This window comes from Acanthopagrus latus, chromosome 3 (genome assembly GCF_904848185.1).
Source record: "Acanthopagrus latus isolate v.2019 chromosome 3, fAcaLat1.1, whole genome shotgun sequence".
Lineage (NCBI taxonomy): Eukaryota > Metazoa > Chordata > Actinopteri > Spariformes > Sparidae > Acanthopagrus > Acanthopagrus latus.
Genome location: NC_051041.1, coordinates 12,654,040 through 12,674,605, shown reverse-complemented (window position 1 = coordinate 12,674,605; position 20,566 = coordinate 12,654,040). Strand labels below are relative to the sequence as shown.

At 41.5% G+C, this 20,566-nt stretch overlaps 3 protein-coding genes and 1 long non-coding RNA gene across 4 annotated transcripts; 1 reads left to right on the top strand and 3 right to left on the bottom strand.

The window, feature by feature from the left end:
• Positions 1 to 1,004: 1,004 nt before the first annotated feature.
• Positions 1,005 to 3,155, bottom strand: LOC119016637. Its single transcript, XR_005074214.1, has 3 exons — positions 3,016 to 3,155; positions 1,327 to 1,431; positions 1,005 to 1,222 (listed from the first exon to the last, which is right to left on the bottom strand). It is a non-coding gene; the product is annotated as an uncharacterized LOC119016637 (long non-coding RNA).
• Positions 2,925 to 11,629, top strand: adnp2b (ADNP homeobox 2b). The gene is made up of 4 exons (XM_037092669.1): positions 2,925 to 3,240; positions 5,359 to 5,480; positions 7,443 to 7,583; positions 7,696 to 11,629. Exons 2-4 carry the CDS (start codon positions 5,373 to 5,375, stop codon positions 10,480 to 10,482), a joined length of 3,036 nt encoding a protein of 1,011 aa, XP_036948564.1. The 5' UTR covers positions 2,925 to 3,240; positions 5,359 to 5,372; the 3' UTR covers positions 10,483 to 11,629.
• Positions 11,630 to 11,830: 201 nt separating this feature from the next.
• ggcta (gamma-glutamylcyclotransferase a) lies at positions 11,831 to 15,124 on the bottom strand. The gene is made up of 4 exons (XM_037092670.1): positions 14,810 to 15,124; positions 13,644 to 13,789; positions 13,414 to 13,546; positions 11,831 to 13,260 (listed from the first exon to the last, which is right to left on the bottom strand). The coding sequence occupies exons 1-4, from the start codon at positions 14,996 to 14,998 to the stop codon at positions 13,132 to 13,134; spliced, it is 597 nt and encodes a 198-aa protein (XP_036948565.1). The 5' UTR covers positions 14,999 to 15,124; the 3' UTR covers positions 11,831 to 13,131.
• Positions 15,125 to 16,136: 1,012 nt separating this feature from the next.
• On the bottom strand, positions 16,137 to 20,484 carry snrpd1 (small nuclear ribonucleoprotein D1 polypeptide). Its single transcript, XM_037092671.1, has 4 exons — positions 20,328 to 20,484; positions 19,602 to 19,678; positions 18,609 to 18,800; positions 16,137 to 16,385 (listed from the first exon to the last, which is right to left on the bottom strand). Exons 1-4 carry the CDS (start codon positions 20,339 to 20,341, stop codon positions 16,309 to 16,311), a joined length of 360 nt encoding a protein of 119 aa, XP_036948566.1. The 5' UTR covers positions 20,342 to 20,484; the 3' UTR covers positions 16,137 to 16,308.
• Between the last annotated feature and the right edge of the window lie 82 nt (positions 20,485 to 20,566).

The following is a 20,566-nucleotide window of genomic DNA, read 5'->3' as shown; positions in this document are numbered from 1 at the left end:
TGCACAACTCCTAAGGCTTTTAATTCAGTGATGCCTATGAATGAATCTATTCATTTCAGTGTTTTATTAAGCTCTGTTGACAGTATTTGGTGTCCCAGAGAGAAAATTAAATCTAAACTGTAATACTCAGAAGTTTGGATGTATACAGCATTATAGCTTCATTCTCAGCCAGAAAAGAGGATTTCAATCATTGAAATCAGCTTCCTCTTTTTTTGTAATCAATCCCAGCATGCTCTGGGATTTCATGAGAAATACAATACAAGCTAAACACTTACCTAATCATTAATGAGCTCAGCATCTACAGTGTGTCCTCTTCACCCTCTTACCACTGTACATTAGAGTTCATATATATATATATACCCATATATATATATATATATACATATATACCCATATATATATATATATACCCATATATATATATATATATATACATAATACCCATATATATATATATATACATATATACCCATATATATATATACATATATACCCATATATATATATACATATATACCCATATATATATAATATATATATATATATATATATATATATACCCATATACAGTATATATATATATATATAATATATAATATATATATACCCATATATATATATATATATATATATATATATATATATAATATATATATAATATATATATATATACCCATATATATAATATATATATATATATATATATATATATATATATATATATATATATATATATATATATATATATATATATATATATATATATATATACCCATATATGTGTGTAAAATTTCCTGCTGCTTTCCCTCAAAACAGAAAAATACAGTAAATACAGATGGCCATCCCCATTCTATTTCCCAAAGCACCTTTCAAACCGACCACACATCTTGGAATTCACCAAGTAAAGAAATGTAGGGGTAAAGATTAAGATCAGGTTGCAAGGTCAGTCTGTGTGCAAGAGACTAAAATCAGTGTGTCCCGAAACAAGACACTCAGCTGCTTGTTAAAATGTATTATTTTTTTAAAGTACTGATATTTGTATTTTATGAAAAAGGCACATTTCGTAGCAGTTAGCCTCAGCCATGAGTTCCAACATCATTAAAACCTCAAGTAGAAAGGAATGTAAACATATTCAATGAGAGGCCTCTGTTTTCCCCTGCTTCAAAATAGATTACAGCCACTGAAACATGTCTTTGGTGCTGTATGTGAGAGAGGAGACCACCTGGGGAGGAGAGGGAAACATGGCTCCAATTAAGTGTCTTATGTAAAGCATTTAATTGAGGTGATTCACAATAAGACTGATAGATGTGTGAAGCATTCACTCACTTTCATTTGCCACACAGCATGGTGTGTTCGACAGAAGAGATGGTCGTGGTGTGTTTGATCGAGATGGCAATGATGATAACATACAGTGGCGGACAACCTATGAGTCTGCCAGGCACAACAAAGCACACACTTCTAAACACACAACACACCATGGCACACACAAATAGATGTTGTGATTACAGGGTTACAGCACTGATGTGATGGATCGGAAAATGGCGTTGAAGAGCTGAAGTTAACTGAAGTGGTTGATTCTGATGGGTGGCTCACTCATTGCTTTATCTGAATGACCTTGTATTGTTTATGCTAAAAAGGAATCTCGCAACATAGAGATCCCTTTTCACTTCCTTCTCCCCTTGAGTTTAGAGATGATGTAACCAACTCGGCAGTCCTTGGGCAGTCTTACCTTTAGGTTATGACAGTGTTGCCATGGTTAAACATGTTGCAGTGCACTCAGCTGCACAGCCATTGGCCATCACAGATGATGACACGTTTACTCTCCTATGTTTGCCAAGAATATCACATCCATCATGATTTGCATTGCAGGACCAATGAGCACATGGTAGGTGTGATCTCACTAGTCAAATTTAGTCGTTAGTCATCTAACATCAAACTTCGTCTTGCTACAAAATTTCATTAAACTTCCCCAGTGGTTAAGTTACAATACGATAATGGTGTATTGTGTGAGGGATTGGTAATGGCCGATAACAGCATCCATTTGTGTGGATATGTGAGGCGAGTATTTACAGCTGCGCTTGTGGTACTGTGTAGTAGCTAGTCAAGTGACCCAGTGGTCAAAAAATGGAACCGTTAATTGGCAACGCAAAAAATATTCAGTCACAAGGTCACAACGAAGAAGCTTTACGCGTAACATCACATTGTCACTTTGACTAACTGACGGATTTGACTCAAAACAAAATTTCCTTTGTACGTAAAGGTTAATTAACTAGTAGTAATTCATACAGGTGGCTAGGATTTTGTTTATCTTGTGCGTTAACATATCGTGCGTAAACATGATCACAAGTCTGTTGTTGGAAAGGCCAAACAAATGTTTTTTTTTTCATACATAAATAGTTATCGTTAAGCATGAAAATATTAATTCTCGTTTCGCTAAATTGTCATAAGTTACTATGCGGAAGCAGCTAACCACTCAAGTTAATGTCATTGTCAAACATATTAAACAGTGCTATAACTTTATGCTATGCTAGCTAAAAGACATCTGACCTATATGTTTCACTGTCTCTCCTATCAAAATGGTGCTTTGAGTTAATTGGCTTCAAAAAGTAGCATGATATGACGTCACAGCGCAAGGACCACCCATTTAGCTCATTTTCTCGACAGCCCATTGGTTAGTGTCTGTCATGTACCATGTGACTGCCAGTGGGGGTCGCAGTAGCCACGCCCCCACACCTAGCTATTTGTTGTAGAATCCAGAAGTCCAATTAACAAGTGAGTTATTACATGAAATTGAGGACCACAACTATGAAAGCCACCACCTGGGCACTCTGGAGCAATAGCTGACGGTCTTGTTGAGAGAATAAAAAGTTTTTCAGATTTTAGGCTGAGAAGCCTCCCATTGGTCAGTTTGTGCAAAATGCAAATGAGGGCTGCTACGTCATGTCCTGAACTTGAGCGCCATTTTTTCCTCAATAGGGGAAGAAAGGGACAAAAGCTGGACCAAAAATAACTTACCTCTGGTAGAGGTTTGCAAACACCACCCTCCATATTTCACCACAGTTTTCGCAGCGCGGTGCGTGTGTACGGAGGATGCTGCTCGGATGAGTATCTGCGTGCAGCGCCGGGAGCAGACGCAGCTTGCCGACCCACAGTTGAGGGCCGGTGGAAGTGGAGAGCGTTAGCCCTGACGGAGGTGGCACAGCGACAACTAACGTTAACCCACGGTGAAAATCGGACGAGGTAAATGTCTGTGAGGAAGCTGCGGGCATCCTCGAGTAGGGGAGAAGCGGCGTGGCCGGATTAGGGAACCCGGCTCGCCGCTGTCAGCGTGCTCACCCGGGGCTTTTTAACCACTCCAGTGTGGGCTGCACACGCACAGCAGTGTCAGTACGGATGGCTAGTTAAGGGACAGGTTTTTAGTTTGCAGCGGTAGTTAGTTGGTTAAAAATCAAAATGGACGCTTTACACTGGCAAAGTTTTCCCCACTTTGGTAAATTACTAGAAATGATGCATCATTTATACGGAGACCTCAGCACTGTCAGACACTCCAGAGTGAAATCAGCTGTTGCACAGTTGTTGTTATTTTGTTGTTGCTGTGTGTGTATCAGCGATGCTAGCAGACATCATATCCACACAGGCACGCTGCTGCTTTTATTGTGTCAGGTCATTTAAGTTGGCAAAAATTACCTGACACATTGTAACGATACTATAATTAGATCCAGTGATGTTATCCTCGTGCTGCGGTTGACACATGTTACCACGTAGTTCTTATGGTAGTAAGTTCATCATTCAATCTTCATGCAAGTTGTGTTTTGGTTAGTAGTATTAGGTTATATAAAGGGACACCTAAGGCGTTTGACAACTCAGTTGCTACACAGATTCAGATGACAGGGCTTGTTGATCTACAGACTGCACTTATTAATTTACCACAGTTAAGTGCAGTGATTGAAAATGGCAGATACTGGGAAGAATGAAAACAAGGCAGCCACCGCCCCCCCCATCCTGTCTTCTCAGTATGTGCTATTTCCTGTTTGCTTTTGTTCATTTAAATACTCTTTTCATCAAGCAACTGTATTTTGAGCTGCAGTGGGAAAAAAAGATGCCACTGACACAGCACCATTTCTCTCAGGAGTTCCTAAGATCTCTAACATCTCCCACAAGATCAGCAGTTACCTGTAAAAAAAACAACAAAACAAAACAACCTACTGTTAAAAAGCAAAACTAATGAGAATCTGGCACATGCTAATTCTCCTCTAGTGGATTCACAGTGCACTGCAGGAGGCTGTCCTTACTCACCAAATTTTAAAATGGCTGCTTCCTGGTTGAGACGCACATGCCTTGCCAATCTGCTGCTGACCCACCTATTTATCATAGAGGAAGTTATGGCAGGGTTGATAGTATGGTTTGAGGAAGCGTGCATCAAATATGACACCATAGGTAATTTAATGCTGTAAATCCCTTAATCACTGTACAGTTTGTCATGGTATAATAGTTCTTAATGTCTTACACGGTACAGTTTTTTTAATTGAACCAAATGGAAGAGTCAGTTGTAATTCTACAAGACGTTTAGAGTGGAAATTTGGGTAGTTTTACACTTTACACTTTTTTTTTTTTTTTTTTTAATCTCTCCTGTACTTGACTTGACGTGGTTATGCCTACTCTTATCATCATGGCCCACTGGCGGATGCAGGTGTACAACGCTAATTCAAAAGTACATGTACTAGTCAATGGATTGTATCACGTGCCCATAATTGAAGTCATGTAATTGACTTGTTATATGGAAACAATGATAATTTTATGCCAATGTTTGTTTTTTTTTTAAATTATTGCTTTTATTGGCAGATACCAATGACATGCCATTTCTGTCTTCCATCCTATTACTGATTTGATTACATTTGATCCAGAACTATAAATCTAATTCAGAGACCTGTATGCAGATGCATGCAAGGTAAAGAATAAAAAATGAAAAGTATATTCAGTCAGTAGAGATGAGAAAGAGGTATTTATTGTTAAACCCCAAGCCATTATACATGCATGTGTTGGTGTAATTCATGTAATTAAACCAGATTTTTAACCAACAAGGATAAATTATATAGCATGTCATGTGAAATATCCTAATGTGCCGGAGTGACAGTCCACTGCAATGATGATGATGATAATAATAATATTTGTTCTATTCTGTCAAACGGGTCAAATAACACTGACAATTTAAAGGTAAATCAATTTCATGTGCCAGGCTTACAAAATATTTCACTCAGATTGTAGTCATTTTGTATATTTGCTTTATGTTTTGAATAAAGTATTTGTGCTTCTGCTCCATTACATTTAACTTATTTTTACTTGCTTTGCTTTTTCAAGGATTGTGTGGAAGAATGTATCAGCTCCCAGTTGGAAATATTGAGAAGATCCGAAAGGCACGCAAGGCAGTGAAAAACATCTTGAGTGAGATCGGCCTGGAAGACTGTCAGACATTTCTGCAGGTACGTTTTAACCTGGAGAATAACTGATGACGCAGACGTGTAATTCACACTTCACATGAAATAGGTTGGCTTGAAATAGACCCACCATCTTAATCATCCACTTTCTGTTTTATTTCTCAATGGCAGGTCCCTTTTTTTTCAGGCTAGCTCAAAAAGTAAACATTATGCTTGTTTTGTTGCATATGCACATACGCTTCCTGATGATTTATGAATATAATCAGTGTTTCTGTCCAAAAGTTTCACCTCTGTGCTTGATCCAATGCTAATAGTCCAGCCTGCATTACATATAAAAGCTGCTGATCAAATTGTTGATTCAAATTAATATAAGTCAGTTAATGCTTGGTTATGTTTGTTAAAATCTGGGGTATAAACATTTTAATACAGCCATCCTTAAAACACATTAAATCAGATTTGAATGTGCCATGATGATGGTCACGTTAATCAAATTGTCTACTGATTTTCCATGATATTGGGGTAAAGTTGCAAATCAGTGAGCAGGACTGCCTCAACGTGATGAAGTACCTGGATCTGTCAAATATTTTCATATATTTGGATATTTATGAAGAGCAACAGGTGAGGAAACAGATGGCTCATTGATAAAAAGCAGCGCTTGGTTTGTTTGGACAGATGAAGTACCGCATTACTAAAACTGATTTGTTTTATTGAGATTTTACTCTGGCCTCTGGTTGCAGCTGTACACTCAGTGAAATATCTCTCGATGCAGATCATTCTAACACAGTCTAACACAGACTGTTTAGAAACGCTTAATAACATTGCTCCAGCATGCTAAAATAAACGAAATATGGCAAAAGTTGCAGGATCCAAGTTTGAACTAATGATGCATCCTTGGGCTTATCCTGCATTTTACATTGCTAGCCCTGATTGAGAAAGCAGTCCAAAGGAAACGGGTTAGCACTCACAAATAAGACCTTTCCAGTTGTTTTCGGCCCAACAAAAGGTCACACACTCTGCTGTTTTGCTGGACCATCTTTAGGTTTGACCATAGCCTGCATTCGCCGTGGCATTGTTTTGATACGTGTATGCAATGTCACAGGATTTATTTCCATCCAGAGTTGGACTGATGATGGGAGATTTGGGCCTCTGGGTTAAGTATTCATCGGCACTTCCCAAAGAATCTCAATGGGCTTAAGGTCTGGACGCTGTGGTGGCCAGTTCATGTGTGAAAATGACGTCTCCTGCACTCTTAACCACTCTTTCACAATTTGAGCCCGATGAATCTTGGCATTATCATCTTGGAATATGCCCGTGCCATTGGGGAAGAAAAAAACCTATTGATGGAAAAACCTGGTCGTTGAGTATATTTATGTAGTCAGCTGACCTCCCTAGCAAATTGAAGCCTTTCTTTTTTTCTGATTAGCCTCACTGGGAAGTGGTTTTTCTTAAGGCTACATGGCCGTTTAGTCCCAATCCCTTCAGTTCTCTTTGCATTGTGCGTGTGGATTTTTGTTTTCAAACACATCTGTTCCTTCCAGGTTTCAATATTGCGTGGGACAGCTCTTAATCCCATTTTAGTAGTAAAGTAGTAGCAATCTCCTTAGTTGTTGTCTTTGGCCAATACAGGCCAATAATTTGATCTTCTGAAACAGAGTAACATTTTTTCCACGACCACAGGATATGTTTTCCGACATGGTTGTTACAAGCTGCTCACCGCGTCGGTTGGATTTAAACAACTTGTTGCCAGCTGAAGCTTATTAACCACCGCAGTAATTATCCAATGGAAGGCTCTGACCTATTTGCTAAGTTAACTCCCAGTGGTGACTTTTTTGGCCAGGCAGTGTATAATAAAGTCACACTCAACTCATGTTTGAGACTTGTATATTTTACTGCTAATCTTTGTTTACTGTGAAGCAATTTGGAATGCAGAACTTTAAATGTTTTTTACATTGTGGCACGGCTTCAGATCCTTGACATGAGTTTGTTTGTGTGCTGTTTACTGTGCAGGATCTCAAGCAAAAAAAGTCAAACGAGAAAAGCTCGGACGAGAAAGCCTCAGATGAGAAGAACACAGATGAAGACGAGGCCTTTCAGGAAACTGAGTGGTTCGACTTCACGTATGGATATAATAGCAGACAACAGAAAAAGGTAAATATGACGCTTCACTCCTGTTGACAGCTTTAAAGAAAATCCTCTTCATAAAAAAGATTACTGGAGTGTTTTTCAACCTAACGCTGTTTTTTTTCTTCTTTTTATTCAGTGGCCCTATCGATCTCGATCTCTGTGCTGCACCATGTGCAAGTACTCCTCACAGAACATCTACAACTTCAGGAGCCACGTCTCTCGCTGCCATGCGTACGTACAGTCGATGTGCGCGCTGGCATCCTGCTCTCAGTGCCTCTTCATCGGCCACCCCAAGGTTGTCAAGAGGCACATACTGTTCTTCCACACCAAACTCAGCAGCACCAGTTTGCCACCTCCAAGGGAGAGTGCTCTCGCCACCCATCGCGGAAATGAGAGGTATCAGTGTCGAAGATGTGGATTTCCGACCTCTTCTATCTTTGCCATGAAGAAGCACATCATTCTCAAGCACCTGGACAGTTTGGCAGAGCAGTACATTGGCTACAGATTGAACCTTCAAGGCACCACAACTGTTAAGATCTACTGCTGCAAGGTCTGTCGGGTGAACACTGGAAACCTAGACCAGATGTTGCATCACATGCTTGTTGAGCCATCACACTATTCGGTCAGCACACAAGTGCAGCATATGATTTACGAGAACAAGAACTACACAATTAAATCAACACCCAATGGGAATGGGCTGTTTGTGACATTTCCGAATATTGCTCCCAAACCACAGCAACCTCAGATGTTCAACAGTAAGTCCTTGGTTTTGCCGAGTAATGGCCAGCCTGCTGGGACTTTGTTGGCATTACAGCAGTTGCAAGGAACTACAAACAGTACTACTCTCATCTGTACCCCTGGAACCAACCAAGCGTTCCTTCCCCCTCAGGCATCGGCACTAGTGCAGCTAGCTAGTGCTGAGGCCAAAGGTTTGCTCCAGCCCGGTGCTACGATATCCCTCCGAAGTGCTTTGCCCCAAGGACCATCTATGGTCCAGCTCCCCACAGTGTCGAATGTGTCTCTGAAACAGGCACCGGTGACGTTAACTCCTGCTTCTGCTCCGCCACAACAGACTCAACAAGCGCAGCAGTTTGTTTTTCCATCAGGACTGCAGGCCAACATGGCAGCTGGACCTGGAGCTATATCCAAGCCGAATGTGGTTATGCAAAACGCCTCAACAAACCAAATGGCCCTGCAAGGCACAATGCTGACTTCACAGTCCCTGTTGAGTCACCTGATCCCCACCGGCAACAAGATGAACGGCATGCCCACATACACTTTCGCACCACTGCAAGTAGCAGTGCCCGTCTCTCAGAGCACAAGCACCCCTCTCAAGACTGTTGAGCAAACAAGTAACACCTCACCTCAAACTAAGAAATGGATTACCTGTCCTCTCTGCAACGAACTGTTTCCTTCAAACGTCTTTGACATGCACACAGAGGTCGCTCACCAGACAAAATCCAACACAACCAAGTCAGAAAGTGTGGCGGCACGAGCAGCGTTTTTGAAGAAAATGCCTGATAAAACTGTCAAATGTCTAACGTGCAAAATTCTGCTATCAGAAAAAAGTGTCTTCCAGCACCTGCTGCATGGCCTCAACTGTTTGTACTGCTCAGCTTTGTTCTTTTCAATCAAACAGCTTGCTGAGCACGTGAAGCACCACAATCCCTCAAGCAAGGCATACTGTGACTTTTTGAGACAGAAGTACAGGGTCTATTCAAAAGGCGTTGGAGGAATCCTCTTCCCTTACTTCGATGTCCACACCACAGCACCGAAAGAGGTCTTAGGTGACACCGAGGTCAATCTCGCTCTCGTCACGAATTCCCTCGACCTGATCTTCTTTAAGTTGCAGCCCAGCAACCAGACAGAGATCTGCCCAGCACCTGTGAAAGTCAACAGCTCTTACTGTCCCTTCTGCAATGAAAAGTTTCAGAATGAATCCAAACACCTCGAGCACCTGAAACAAAAACACTTTGTAGCACCCACCATTCACGCCATCCTCAAGACGGAGGCTTTCAAGTGCATATACTGTAATGGTGTGTACACGGGGAAGGTCACCCAGCAGGCGGTTATGCTCCACATCCAGCGATGCAGGTGTTCCCCAAAACAACCACCGCCCCCCAAACCTGCAGCAGCAGCACCACCACCACCGCTGCCGCCGCTGCCTCCACCGCCGCTGCCGCCGCCGCCGCCGCAGCAACAGCAACAGCAACAGCAGCAGCAGCAGCAGCAGCAGCAGCAGCAGCAGCAGCAGCAGCCACCAAAACCAGCTCAGCAGTTCAGTCAGCCGTCCGGACTCTACTTTCTACAAGTGCCACAAGGGATGACCGTGAAACAAGCTTTAGCGCCGGCCCGTGTGGTTCCAGCTGCACCCCCTGCCGCGCCTTCAGAAACAGCGGCAGAGATGCAGTCTAAGAAGAGGCTAGAAGCTGCACTGAAGGAGGTCATCGAGGTGAACAAACGTGAGCGAGAACAGCGGGCGGCCATGCGCAAGAAGCGAGAGCAGGAGAAGCTGCTGCCCCCACCGGAGCCTGCGGTGCAGAGCGACCCCACAGTGAAGCTGGCGTTGGAGCCCACCGCGGTGGAGCGCCGCTGCGGCGAGGAGCGCAGGGACTTCATTTCCAAATACTTTAACCTGAACCCCTACGCAACCAAAGCCGAGACTGACGAGCTGTGCAGGAGGCTGTCCCTCACCAAAGCAGAGCTGGCAGCCCACTTCAGCAAGAAGCGAAGCAAATGCATGAAGAGTCTCAAGAGGAACAAAGCCGCCATCCTCCTCGGCTTCAACATGACGGAAATGAGCAAAGTCAAGCACAATCTCCGCATCCCAGAGTATCAGGCGGCCGATACCGCAGAGCAGCCATCCGCCGATTCAACAGAACAGATGGAAGGTAGTGAGGCTGGACCAGAACTGATGGATTAAAGTGGAACTGAGAAAGTTAGAGAGGGAAAACAGGTGGGGCCGATGGAATGAACTCAGAGATGTGTGACATTAGAACAAACTGAAAACTGCTAATAATTCAAATGCAGATGTCCTTGAATTAAAACAGATACTTAAATGACCTTTGACCCATATAATGGCCTTTTGTGTTAACAGTTACTAGAGAAGTTCATCCTGCAGTGCATAAAATGCATTTCCTGACATACAAGTTACCTGAGTGAGGGAGGTTAACTAATGTAGCCTTCACTGGTAGTGCTTCATTTGACTTCAGTATGCTGTCCCGAGTTTCACGTACAATAAAGAGTCATGTTGTGATGCTCCTTTTAGAGACAGATGTTACAATCACTCAACAATGGCCACTGACTTCATTTTAAGCACTGATTTGCTCTTCGTAGCTGCTTCCTGTCTCTCCTGCTCCTTTTTTTATTTAAACCCTTTTGTACAAATTTCCAATTCCTTGTCTGCAAACTTCACCATAGTTTGTTATTATTATTATTATTATTATTATTATTATTTTTATTATAATTATTATAATTATATTATGGTTTTCTTTATAAATTGGTGTTTGTTTTTACATATTTGGACCTATGTGTGTCACTGCTTATCTTCGTCACCCCTTATTTGGTTGTTGTTGTTTTGATTTTTTTCAAACCACTCCATCTCTCAACATATAAACAGTGTAAGGAGGAAATGTTTCTTGGGCACCAGCTTCTGCAGACTGTTTTCGGTGAATGTAACCTTGAAGCCAAATTCTTCCGATCGTACAGATGTTAGAGTTGTCAGGTTTGCTGAATTCCCTGCTGAATGAACACTAGGTTATTCTAAATCTCTGAACATGTTGCTTGCATGAGCCTTTGTTCTATTGTCAGATGAAATTATGATTTGTGCCATTGTGAAGTCTACATATTTGCATAGACTTGTGGAAATTTACCTAGAGATTCAACAAAACATAAACATGTTATTGGGTGTTCAACATATATATCTTCTGTTCTCCTGACAGCTGTGTTTTTTTGTACTATACATGTATTTTCTATAATTCCTAGAGGATCAAAAATATTAGGAGGGATACAAATTCTCATTCTGTCCAAGGCCACTGTGTTGTAAAAAAAAATAAAGTGGTTTCCTTTTACGTAAATTGTTCATTAATTTTTATTTTTCCATTTTGCAATAAAGAATTTAATTTTAAATTGAGCCACTGGAAAGCACCCCAAGGTATGTTTTATTCCATGTGTAACTGAATGACCTTGAATAGCCTCCCTCCACACGTCCTCCTTTATCAGCAGTTGAAGTCATATTGAAAATAAAGGCAGTGCAATAAAAGTTACACAGGTGTTTCATCAGTGTTTAATAAAAAAATTCCTACCTGCCACATACATTCTGGCATACAGTATTATGATTCTTCAACACACTTGTCAGCAACTCAAATTAATTGCTTGATAGCAGCACTAAAATATAAAGAAAAGTTGTGTGTTGTGTGCAGCTAAACATCTCATTGCATGCCCTACTCATTTCTGGCCACACAGAGGTGCAAAATCACTTCCATATCAGAGTAGGAGTCCTTCAGCCTTGACCTAAAAGGATAAGTTCACCCAAACGTTTTTAATTCTGTCATCATTTACTCGCCACCATGCTGATGGAAAGTCAAGCGACTCTTAGTAGCCCAAAACCATTTCTGGAGCTTCACAGAAAAACGGCATTGCAGCATTCTCAACAACTGTAGTGGCTGGGGTCTTGTCTTGAAAGCGACAAAACAACCGACTAATTGATAAATAAATATTATGTCTCTGCAGCTTGTCCAACATTATCCAACTGTCCTGGAGCCGTGAGATCCCAAATTGATTTGAAAAAACTTGATCCTTCAGAGTTCAATCAGCATGAGGGTGAATAAATAATGACTGAATTTTCATTGTGGGAAAAAAATATGTCTTTATTGTCCTAAAACTACAGATGGAACAAGTTAAAGGGAAAAACCTGAGTAATGGAGTAGAGAAATCAAATGCAGATGCTTCAGTGCACCAAGGTTTACCATCACAACACCAAATAATATAAACTTTTATCTTAGGATCTGTTTGTCTGTCTGTACTGCTCTATGTCAGTATTTGTATCTGCTATACTAAATACTATACTGTGTTATACTGTCTTGCAAAAGAGATACATGTTATCGTATTAGATTTTTGCCAGGGATATACTTTAAAAAAAAGTAGACAAACTACCATGACAAACACTCACTGAAAGAGGGAAAGAAAGTGTTCATATTTGTTTAAGCAATATTTTGCCTTTTATTTAGTGTTTTAAGCTGTTAGTGTTTAGTTAAAAGCTTAACCTGATTGTATACACACTGTATAAGTAAATAAGGGACTGTGCAAAGAGCATTCATGCTGTGGCTCCTGGAAGCCTGACTCTCATTCAGACGCTTTGTTCCTTTAACTTGTCACCCATCTGTGGTTGTAAAGCTTTTTTTTTTTTTATGGTGGGGCCTTGAGACAAGTTATGTGACTGTTAATAATCGTCTTAAACACAAGGGCCCCTTAGTAACTCTTCAGTACTTCATCTTGTTTTGGCTCTGTGAACCTTGGTGCGGCTGTTCCATCAACTGATTTTTCCAAAGTCAGTAATGCAAACTTTTCATCTCTACTGCTTCATAACTGGTTTGATTTGATCGAGGATCGTGGGGCCGCTGTAATTGTTGGTTTGAATGGCCTCCAGCCTCTTCAGGTACTCCGCGGGGAGTCCATTCTGCTCTGCACCCAGACACACCACCTTGTATGAAACACAGAGGGAGACAAACATTCAAATTGACATTTTGATTTTGCCACAAAAAAATGGACTTGGAGAAGTGGTTTCCTTATGACCACAGAACAGCTCCAAGTGTGTTGTATTTGGACCCGTTATCTGTGTTTTACGCACACACACCTGTTTGTACTGGGGAGACGGAGGACAGGCGTGGAAGTTGTTCATCTGGTAAGTTCTGCAGAGCATCGGTCCGTTATCAGTCTCTACTGAAACCTCCAGAGGAGAGTACATGCCCCGGCTCACCCCTTCCTGGCTGAGGAAACAGAAAGATGAACCATACTGTGTTGGTTAAAATGAAACATATTACCCGCTGAACTGAACTGAAACAGTGGTGTGTTAATGTGTCTCACTTGTCCAGGCTATTGAGGTGCTCATTGCTCAAAGTCCAGATGACCCCCCATACTTCAGCGCCTGGATGGGACTCGATGGTGGCCACTCCACCATGCCAAGTGCTCTGTGCATGTTTCTCCCACAGGCCAAAGTTCAATGCATAGTTCTGTGCACACACACAAACAAAACGTACAGGGGGTGGTGATGGGGGTCGGGGACAAAGGGTGAAGAGGTGCTGTGTATTTTAAACAAAATGCCTTTTATTCCACTGTGACGTAAAGAGGGCTGTCATGTTAGTGTATCCAGCAGAGTCCCCATTGAGCCTCCTGGGCCACTGTTGTTGCAGCTGGTTGTTCGGTCATTTATGCGGACTAGTGTGTGAATATAATGGACCCGGTCCAAAGTCATGTGTTTTCATTAATGGGACAACGTATTTCAATGGATCATTAGACCACTTAACCAGGAAGCACATGGATACGACTTAATAATGATAACAATAATATGCGTCGGTGGTATTATCACAGAATGTGATTGTTCACCAAATAGGGCCAGAACACCTGCTACAGACGGAGACGTGTTTCTACCAGGTCGGTGAAGGAATGGCCCGCCTCTGATTGGCTACCACGACACCGTAGCGTATCAAACTAACGACGGCAATGAGTACTAGCCAATCAGAGGCAGAGTCGAGCGGGTCATGGGAAATTACCAGTTATGACTTGAGTTAAATTAGTATTTGTACCGTTCTGAGTTGTCCCAAGTATAACAGTTTCACGTCAACCAAATGTAATACCAGAATATAATCCATGTTACCACAACTAGCAATACAGTAACTATAGTATACGAACTGCGGTTATAACTGGTTAGTTAACGCTAGCTAGTCGGTTTCCCTTAGCAACACGGCGGTTCATACACGGGCATTAAGATAACTACGTGAGCTAGCCCACGCTGAAACGTTATTCATGTAAAATAAGGAGAACGACTGAAACAACGGTCTCCACTTGAAAATGATTTGACTTTCAGGCATGTAACTGTGTGACACAATTCATTAACGTTAATAATTCATTTACATATACTGCCAGTCTGTACGGATGGGAGCTTGTTAGCTAACTGCTACCCGGGTTTCCACACGTCCTGAGCGTCACATCGCTAATAACGCATATCACAGGTGCCGGGTGTAACTGATTACCTTCAGTCGGCCAGTGGAGCAGAATACCGCCGAGGGGTTCGCCAGTTGCAGCCTTTCCTTCAACAAGTTGCTTCCAAAGGCGAAATACATGAAGCGGCCATTAGCAGCAGCAGTCATGTTCCTGTATTCTTCGGTGGGCTCCGTCCGGATTGACGAGACACACAGTAAGAGCACAGCAAGCCTAGACATATCAATGATTCGCTGGCGTGCCACAGTCCGCGTCCGGGGTCTTCTCAGGGAACTGTCTTATTCTCGCCGCCGCCGGAGCATTGATGGGCCGGACGGCATTTAAAGCAACACCCAGAGAATTATCTCTAACAATCTCTCTCTCTCTCTCTCCACCTATTAGGCATAACATTATGATCACTGACGGCTGAGGTGAATTACACTTAACTCATCATGGCACCTGTATATTTGGCAGCAAGTGAACATGATGTACTCAAAGTTTATGTGTGGGGAAAAAAAAAGAAAAACCGGAAAAACAAGTTAAAATACTGAAGTGTTGTGTATTGCGCTCATAGATATGTATGCTATAAATAACTGTAACAACGTGCTCCAATAAAAACATCTGAAACGAAATACTGAAGCGTTACTAAGGGGGCCTTGTGTCTTAGACAATTATTGTTACATAATTTAACTCAGGGCCCCACCAAAATAAGTTTTACAACCACAGATGGGTGACAAGTTAAAGGAACAAAGAAAACGTCAGTGTCAGTATCCGTCATCAAACGTGGCCCAAGGACGGAGCAGGGTCTTGGGTGGCCAAAGCTCACTGACCCATGTGCATGATAGCCTGTGTGTGTGTATAAAACCAGATTAATTTAGCTGAATATGAAACAGATAAGCAATTGTATGGTAGCCCATATAAGGTAAGTAAGGTCTCTACAGATGCACTAAACTCATTGTTTTTAAAAATAGCCAAAATCCTCAAGCCCAGAGGTTTATCAATCATTGATTGAAGAATTTTCCATAAACAGCATCTAGCCAAATGTACTGGCTTGTAACATTCTCATAGATGGTAATTTATTCCGTTAAGATATAACTGGGTGTAATCTTTATTCACATAGTTGAATGAAGAGTTTGGTGTGGAAATGTGTCTTCCCCCAGTGCCAATAAAGATTACAATGTATGCACTGTCATGAAATGACACTGCTCTGTGATTCAGATTCTGACACCAGTTGCCTTGTTATGTTTGGACCTTTTCATTTTTAGACCAGGGAAAATTGGGGAATACACAAACACAAAACTCTTTATTCAACCATGTGATGCAAACATGATGTAAACAAAATGGATGACACAAACCCTGTAAAGAAGCAATAATACAGAGTCAAATTTATCCTCTATATAAGGATTTTATTGTACAAAAAAGAAAAACAAAATTTGAACAAAAACACATGGAAATTCACAAAAGGTTTCCTTTGAGAAAAAAGAAAAAAAGAAAAAAAAAAAAATCCTGTACAAACAGTGAGGTGGTGGCCAACAAATGTGCGGCCGGGTGATCATCTTCTTGGGCCACCCCGGCCTCGTCCTCTTCCTCTGCCACGCCCTCGTCCTCTGCCTCGTCCCCGTCCAGCCACTGAGAAGACACAGATGAGTGATGGTCAGCAACATCAAACTTTGGCTGGCATGTTGGGTATTGTAGGGTAGTCATGGGCCACACAACACTTAGACCAGCTGAACCAATAAATGAATATCAATTATTTTCTACAAGTATACAAAATCCTTGCTAGGCATGAAGGCCAGGAAGCAATTCGCATAAGACAATCAAAATCCCAGTGTGTTGTGTTTTATAAAGTAAAGATTTTTTTCCTGCTAAGAGAATTTAAAAACCCAGAACTGACTAAGACACATGTATCCTATAAAATCTGCATCCCTGCCATTAAATATGCAATTCAAATCATAAAGAAGAATCATAATGTGTCGAGTACGGTTTCTTTGTATCAAGTGACCATCCTCGCAAGTGCCTAACTGGTTGTTTGTAATAAGCTGACATAATGACTTAAGGCCATTTTTAAAAATCTGTCCACACACATAAAACCCCATAAAGTTCCTGCTGCAACAAATGTTTCCACAGTCTCTTACTGCCATTATACAGAGAAGGTAACACCGAGTTATCTCATATTTAAGACTTGATTGAAATTCGAAAGACACCGATCTCACAAGTTTTTCTCACCAAAAAAAGAAAAGCAATCAATTGCATTTAGAATGTCACAATTAACTTTCAAGGTATTTCCCAATGAACAAGAAATTTGGATACGCTTATAGTCCTGCACTGACCATAAATTAACAAAACATTAGAAAACACCACCTCAAAACTATGCTACAGTGACCAAGAGAACACACACTGACTTTAACACCTTAATCTCACTCATTACTTCATGAATCCACGATAATGTTTCATTTCTATCTAAATAATGTACAGAAAAAGATTCCTCACAAAGCTTTAGTCAATTAATAGTGAAATGTTTGTGGACCGAAGGCAAAGATTTGTGTAATTTCTGTGTCCTGGTGAAGAAAAAACTACATCAGTAACAAGACAGGAGTCAAACAAAAAAGGTGATACTGATGTCAGCCAGAGCCTAAGAATAATGGAGGGAGGATACACTAGCCCTTTTCACACAAAGATGCCACATTATCACTGCAGCAGTGGTTCACTTTTTCTCCACTGTTGTTTGTTCACACAGAAACAAGCATGGATACAAAACAGGCGCGATGTACATGACAAGATAATGGCGTCCGTATTTTTCAACGCGACTCCCTCCGGTGTCCTTATAATCATGTGGATGCTGTTATAATGTGTTCTGATTGAGATCCTGAACCATCATGCATCCTGAAGGTGACAAAGTCAAGTTTCTCGCTGTAAATTACATAATCGCTATCAGTAAACTGGATCCTGTCTGACTCTCTTACTTATGGGGAGGGAGGCTGTTTTCTGGGGGAAAGTTAACTGAACACTCAGGTTGGGAGGGCTGACCGTTGTGGCGATTTTTTCCCCCTCCAACACAAACACTTGGTGAGTTAAAGTTCTGTAAGACTGATGCACCCGCTTATCCATTAACAGGTTCAGATTGCAAGTGCTGTGAACTCCAATACTACCTCCGGAGGCGCAGGGAAATTTCACCCCTCGCCTCATTTGAAACTTTCTCACAGAGGAGGGTGCAAAGAATTGGTGCAGGATATCTGCATATAAACTGTGAATGGAGCTACTCCAGGCATGTCCAAACTATTCCACAAGGGTGCCGATGTGGCTGCAGGTTTTCTTTTCAAACAAGCAGCAGCACACCAGACCTGACTCATTTAATCAACTGATCCCAGTCTTCAGAAAGTTGGTTGGTCAAACTGTGCTCTTGACTGGTTGGAATACAAACCTGCAGCCACACGGCTCTTTATGGAATAGTTTAGACATACCTGGGCAACTGTGTCTAACAGCATCACTGTGAGAAAATTTAGCAGGAAGAGGAGACACTGGTGAATCACAGTATGAAGCCCAATATGTCCTGATCAGAATTCTATGATTGTCAATGTCAGTGATTTGAAGTCAGATTATAATTTACCACACAGAACAATAAAGCACAAAACTGTCACTTTTTTCCACAATAAAGTTGAAGTTAAAAGACATTTCTGAGGTGCCCATGCACTCAACCAAAGTGATGTCAAGCAGGCCTGCATAACTAGACTGCATAAATGTTTTGGCACAATATGTACTTTCAAATACAAGGACGGCACACATAATGCCTTGTGTGCTGCACTATGGTTACCTCCCCGCCAAATCACTCTGTAATGTTTTGAGATATCTCACCTGCTTCCCTCTTCTTGGACTTTATCTTGGGCTCAATGTCGACCAGCAAGGTGTCCAACGGGAGGCTGTCAGGGAGAATAAAGTAGCGAATATTGTTGCCACGGATACTCAGTGATTCCAGCTGGGTGGGCTCCCTGTTTTTCAGGGTCATTTTCACTGCCTTCAGGTGGGTGTTCATGCTCACATCAACACCTGAAAGACAGAGGAAAAGAAACAGAACACGTGAAAAATTGGAGACGCCAAAATTAATTTAAATCTACAAAGAATAAAATGAAGGTAGATGCGACCAAAGATTGAGAAGATGTCCATGCTAAGTCAGCTAAACTTGGAAACTTTTTGAGCCCCTGTTGAAACTGTTGAGCCCCTAAACATCAAGCATTTTCACACCAGAAAATGTGAGCTTTTCTAAAGTTACCCTGCCTCGTGTTTAAGTGAAGACAAGTAAACTAAACTCCTGGAAAGATGCAATGCAAGCCTGGCTGGAAACTGTCAGTAAACTTAAAAATCTTCAAGAAACGTTGCTACCTTTAATCCTCTATATGATCACTCATTTTAATATCAATATGGACAATCACAGCAGAGCTACTGTCATCTCTGTGTGTAACTTGAATTCTCAGCACTAGTCATTATTTCACACTGATTAACCAGGCTGTGTCCTTCAAAGACATGCAGCTTGAAGCACAGTTTTACAGTCTGATGACTCAAAGAGTAAATGGAAGAAACCCAGGCAGGAGAATTCTTGGTGGTGAATGGGTGTGACACACACCAGGGTCCATAACCTGCAGTTTCTAAAATGAACTTAAAATTAAATCAAAATCTCACTGACTAGTTCAAATAACATTTGGCTTACTATGTCTGTCGAGTCTATTGCAGGACTGTTGCACACGGTTGTACCAGCTTAAGCTGGGTGAGTCTAATAAACTGACTACTAATTAAGATGTATATTCACCACTAACCCGCAAAGAGGAAGCCCGAAACATTGTATCAACTTACCTGTGATGGTTCCATGGACCTGGGTGCCATTCTTCAGTTCAATGGTAACTGTCTCATGGCTGAGTTTCATCAAAAATCTGCAGGTATTGAGCAAAATAATGTCACATCTATCTCTGAGCCCAACATTCTACAACTCTACATAAACACGGCGACACGACATAGTGTATAAATTTCTGCTAGCCTGAAGTTAGCTTGCTAGCAAGCGTTAGCCACTGGTTGTGCAGCTTTCCGCACCCAAACAGAGTACACTGGTGAGGTGATATTCACATAGTAAAATACCTCCAGTTTTATTTGGCAATGAGAAATAGATAATTTGGAACATTTCTGAATACAGTTCATGTTTTATACTCATGCCGCTAAATGCTAGCGTTAACAGAAGTTCGCAGAGAATAGCCAAACAACACAGACAGGGCCCGTGAATGAGCTAATGTTTGATGAAGCTAATTGGCAAACAGTGCGACTATAATTCCTTTATTTAATACGACATAAGTCGCTACTGAATACGTAACAAAGAACACATCGTGTGTGCATGCATCTTTGGGTTTTTTTTTCCGAGCCTGGTGTCCGACCATTGTATCCCAGGCTAGCCTCCATTCATTTCATTCACCGCTTCCCGCCTCATCACCGCCTCTCCGTTCACATCCTAATCCATCCATCCGCAGCGCAAAATGTATACCACTTGATATCACAGCACTCAATAAACGGTGACTTTTCACAACTACTTACCTGACTAGTTTCATGGTGACGGACTGTAGAGACAAATCCTCCACCGAAGAGAAAAATTACAGCGTTCAAGTGAAAACACAGGCCGCTGTTGTAAGCGTAACGTTTTAGTCGCGCTGTGACGACGTCATTAAATAAGCGGAAGCAGAAACAAGCGTTACTAACGGCACTATCGCCCCCTAGCGATGGAGTAACTAGCTAACAGAGAGCAGCAGAGCATGTACAGTGAAGGCTGTCCAGTT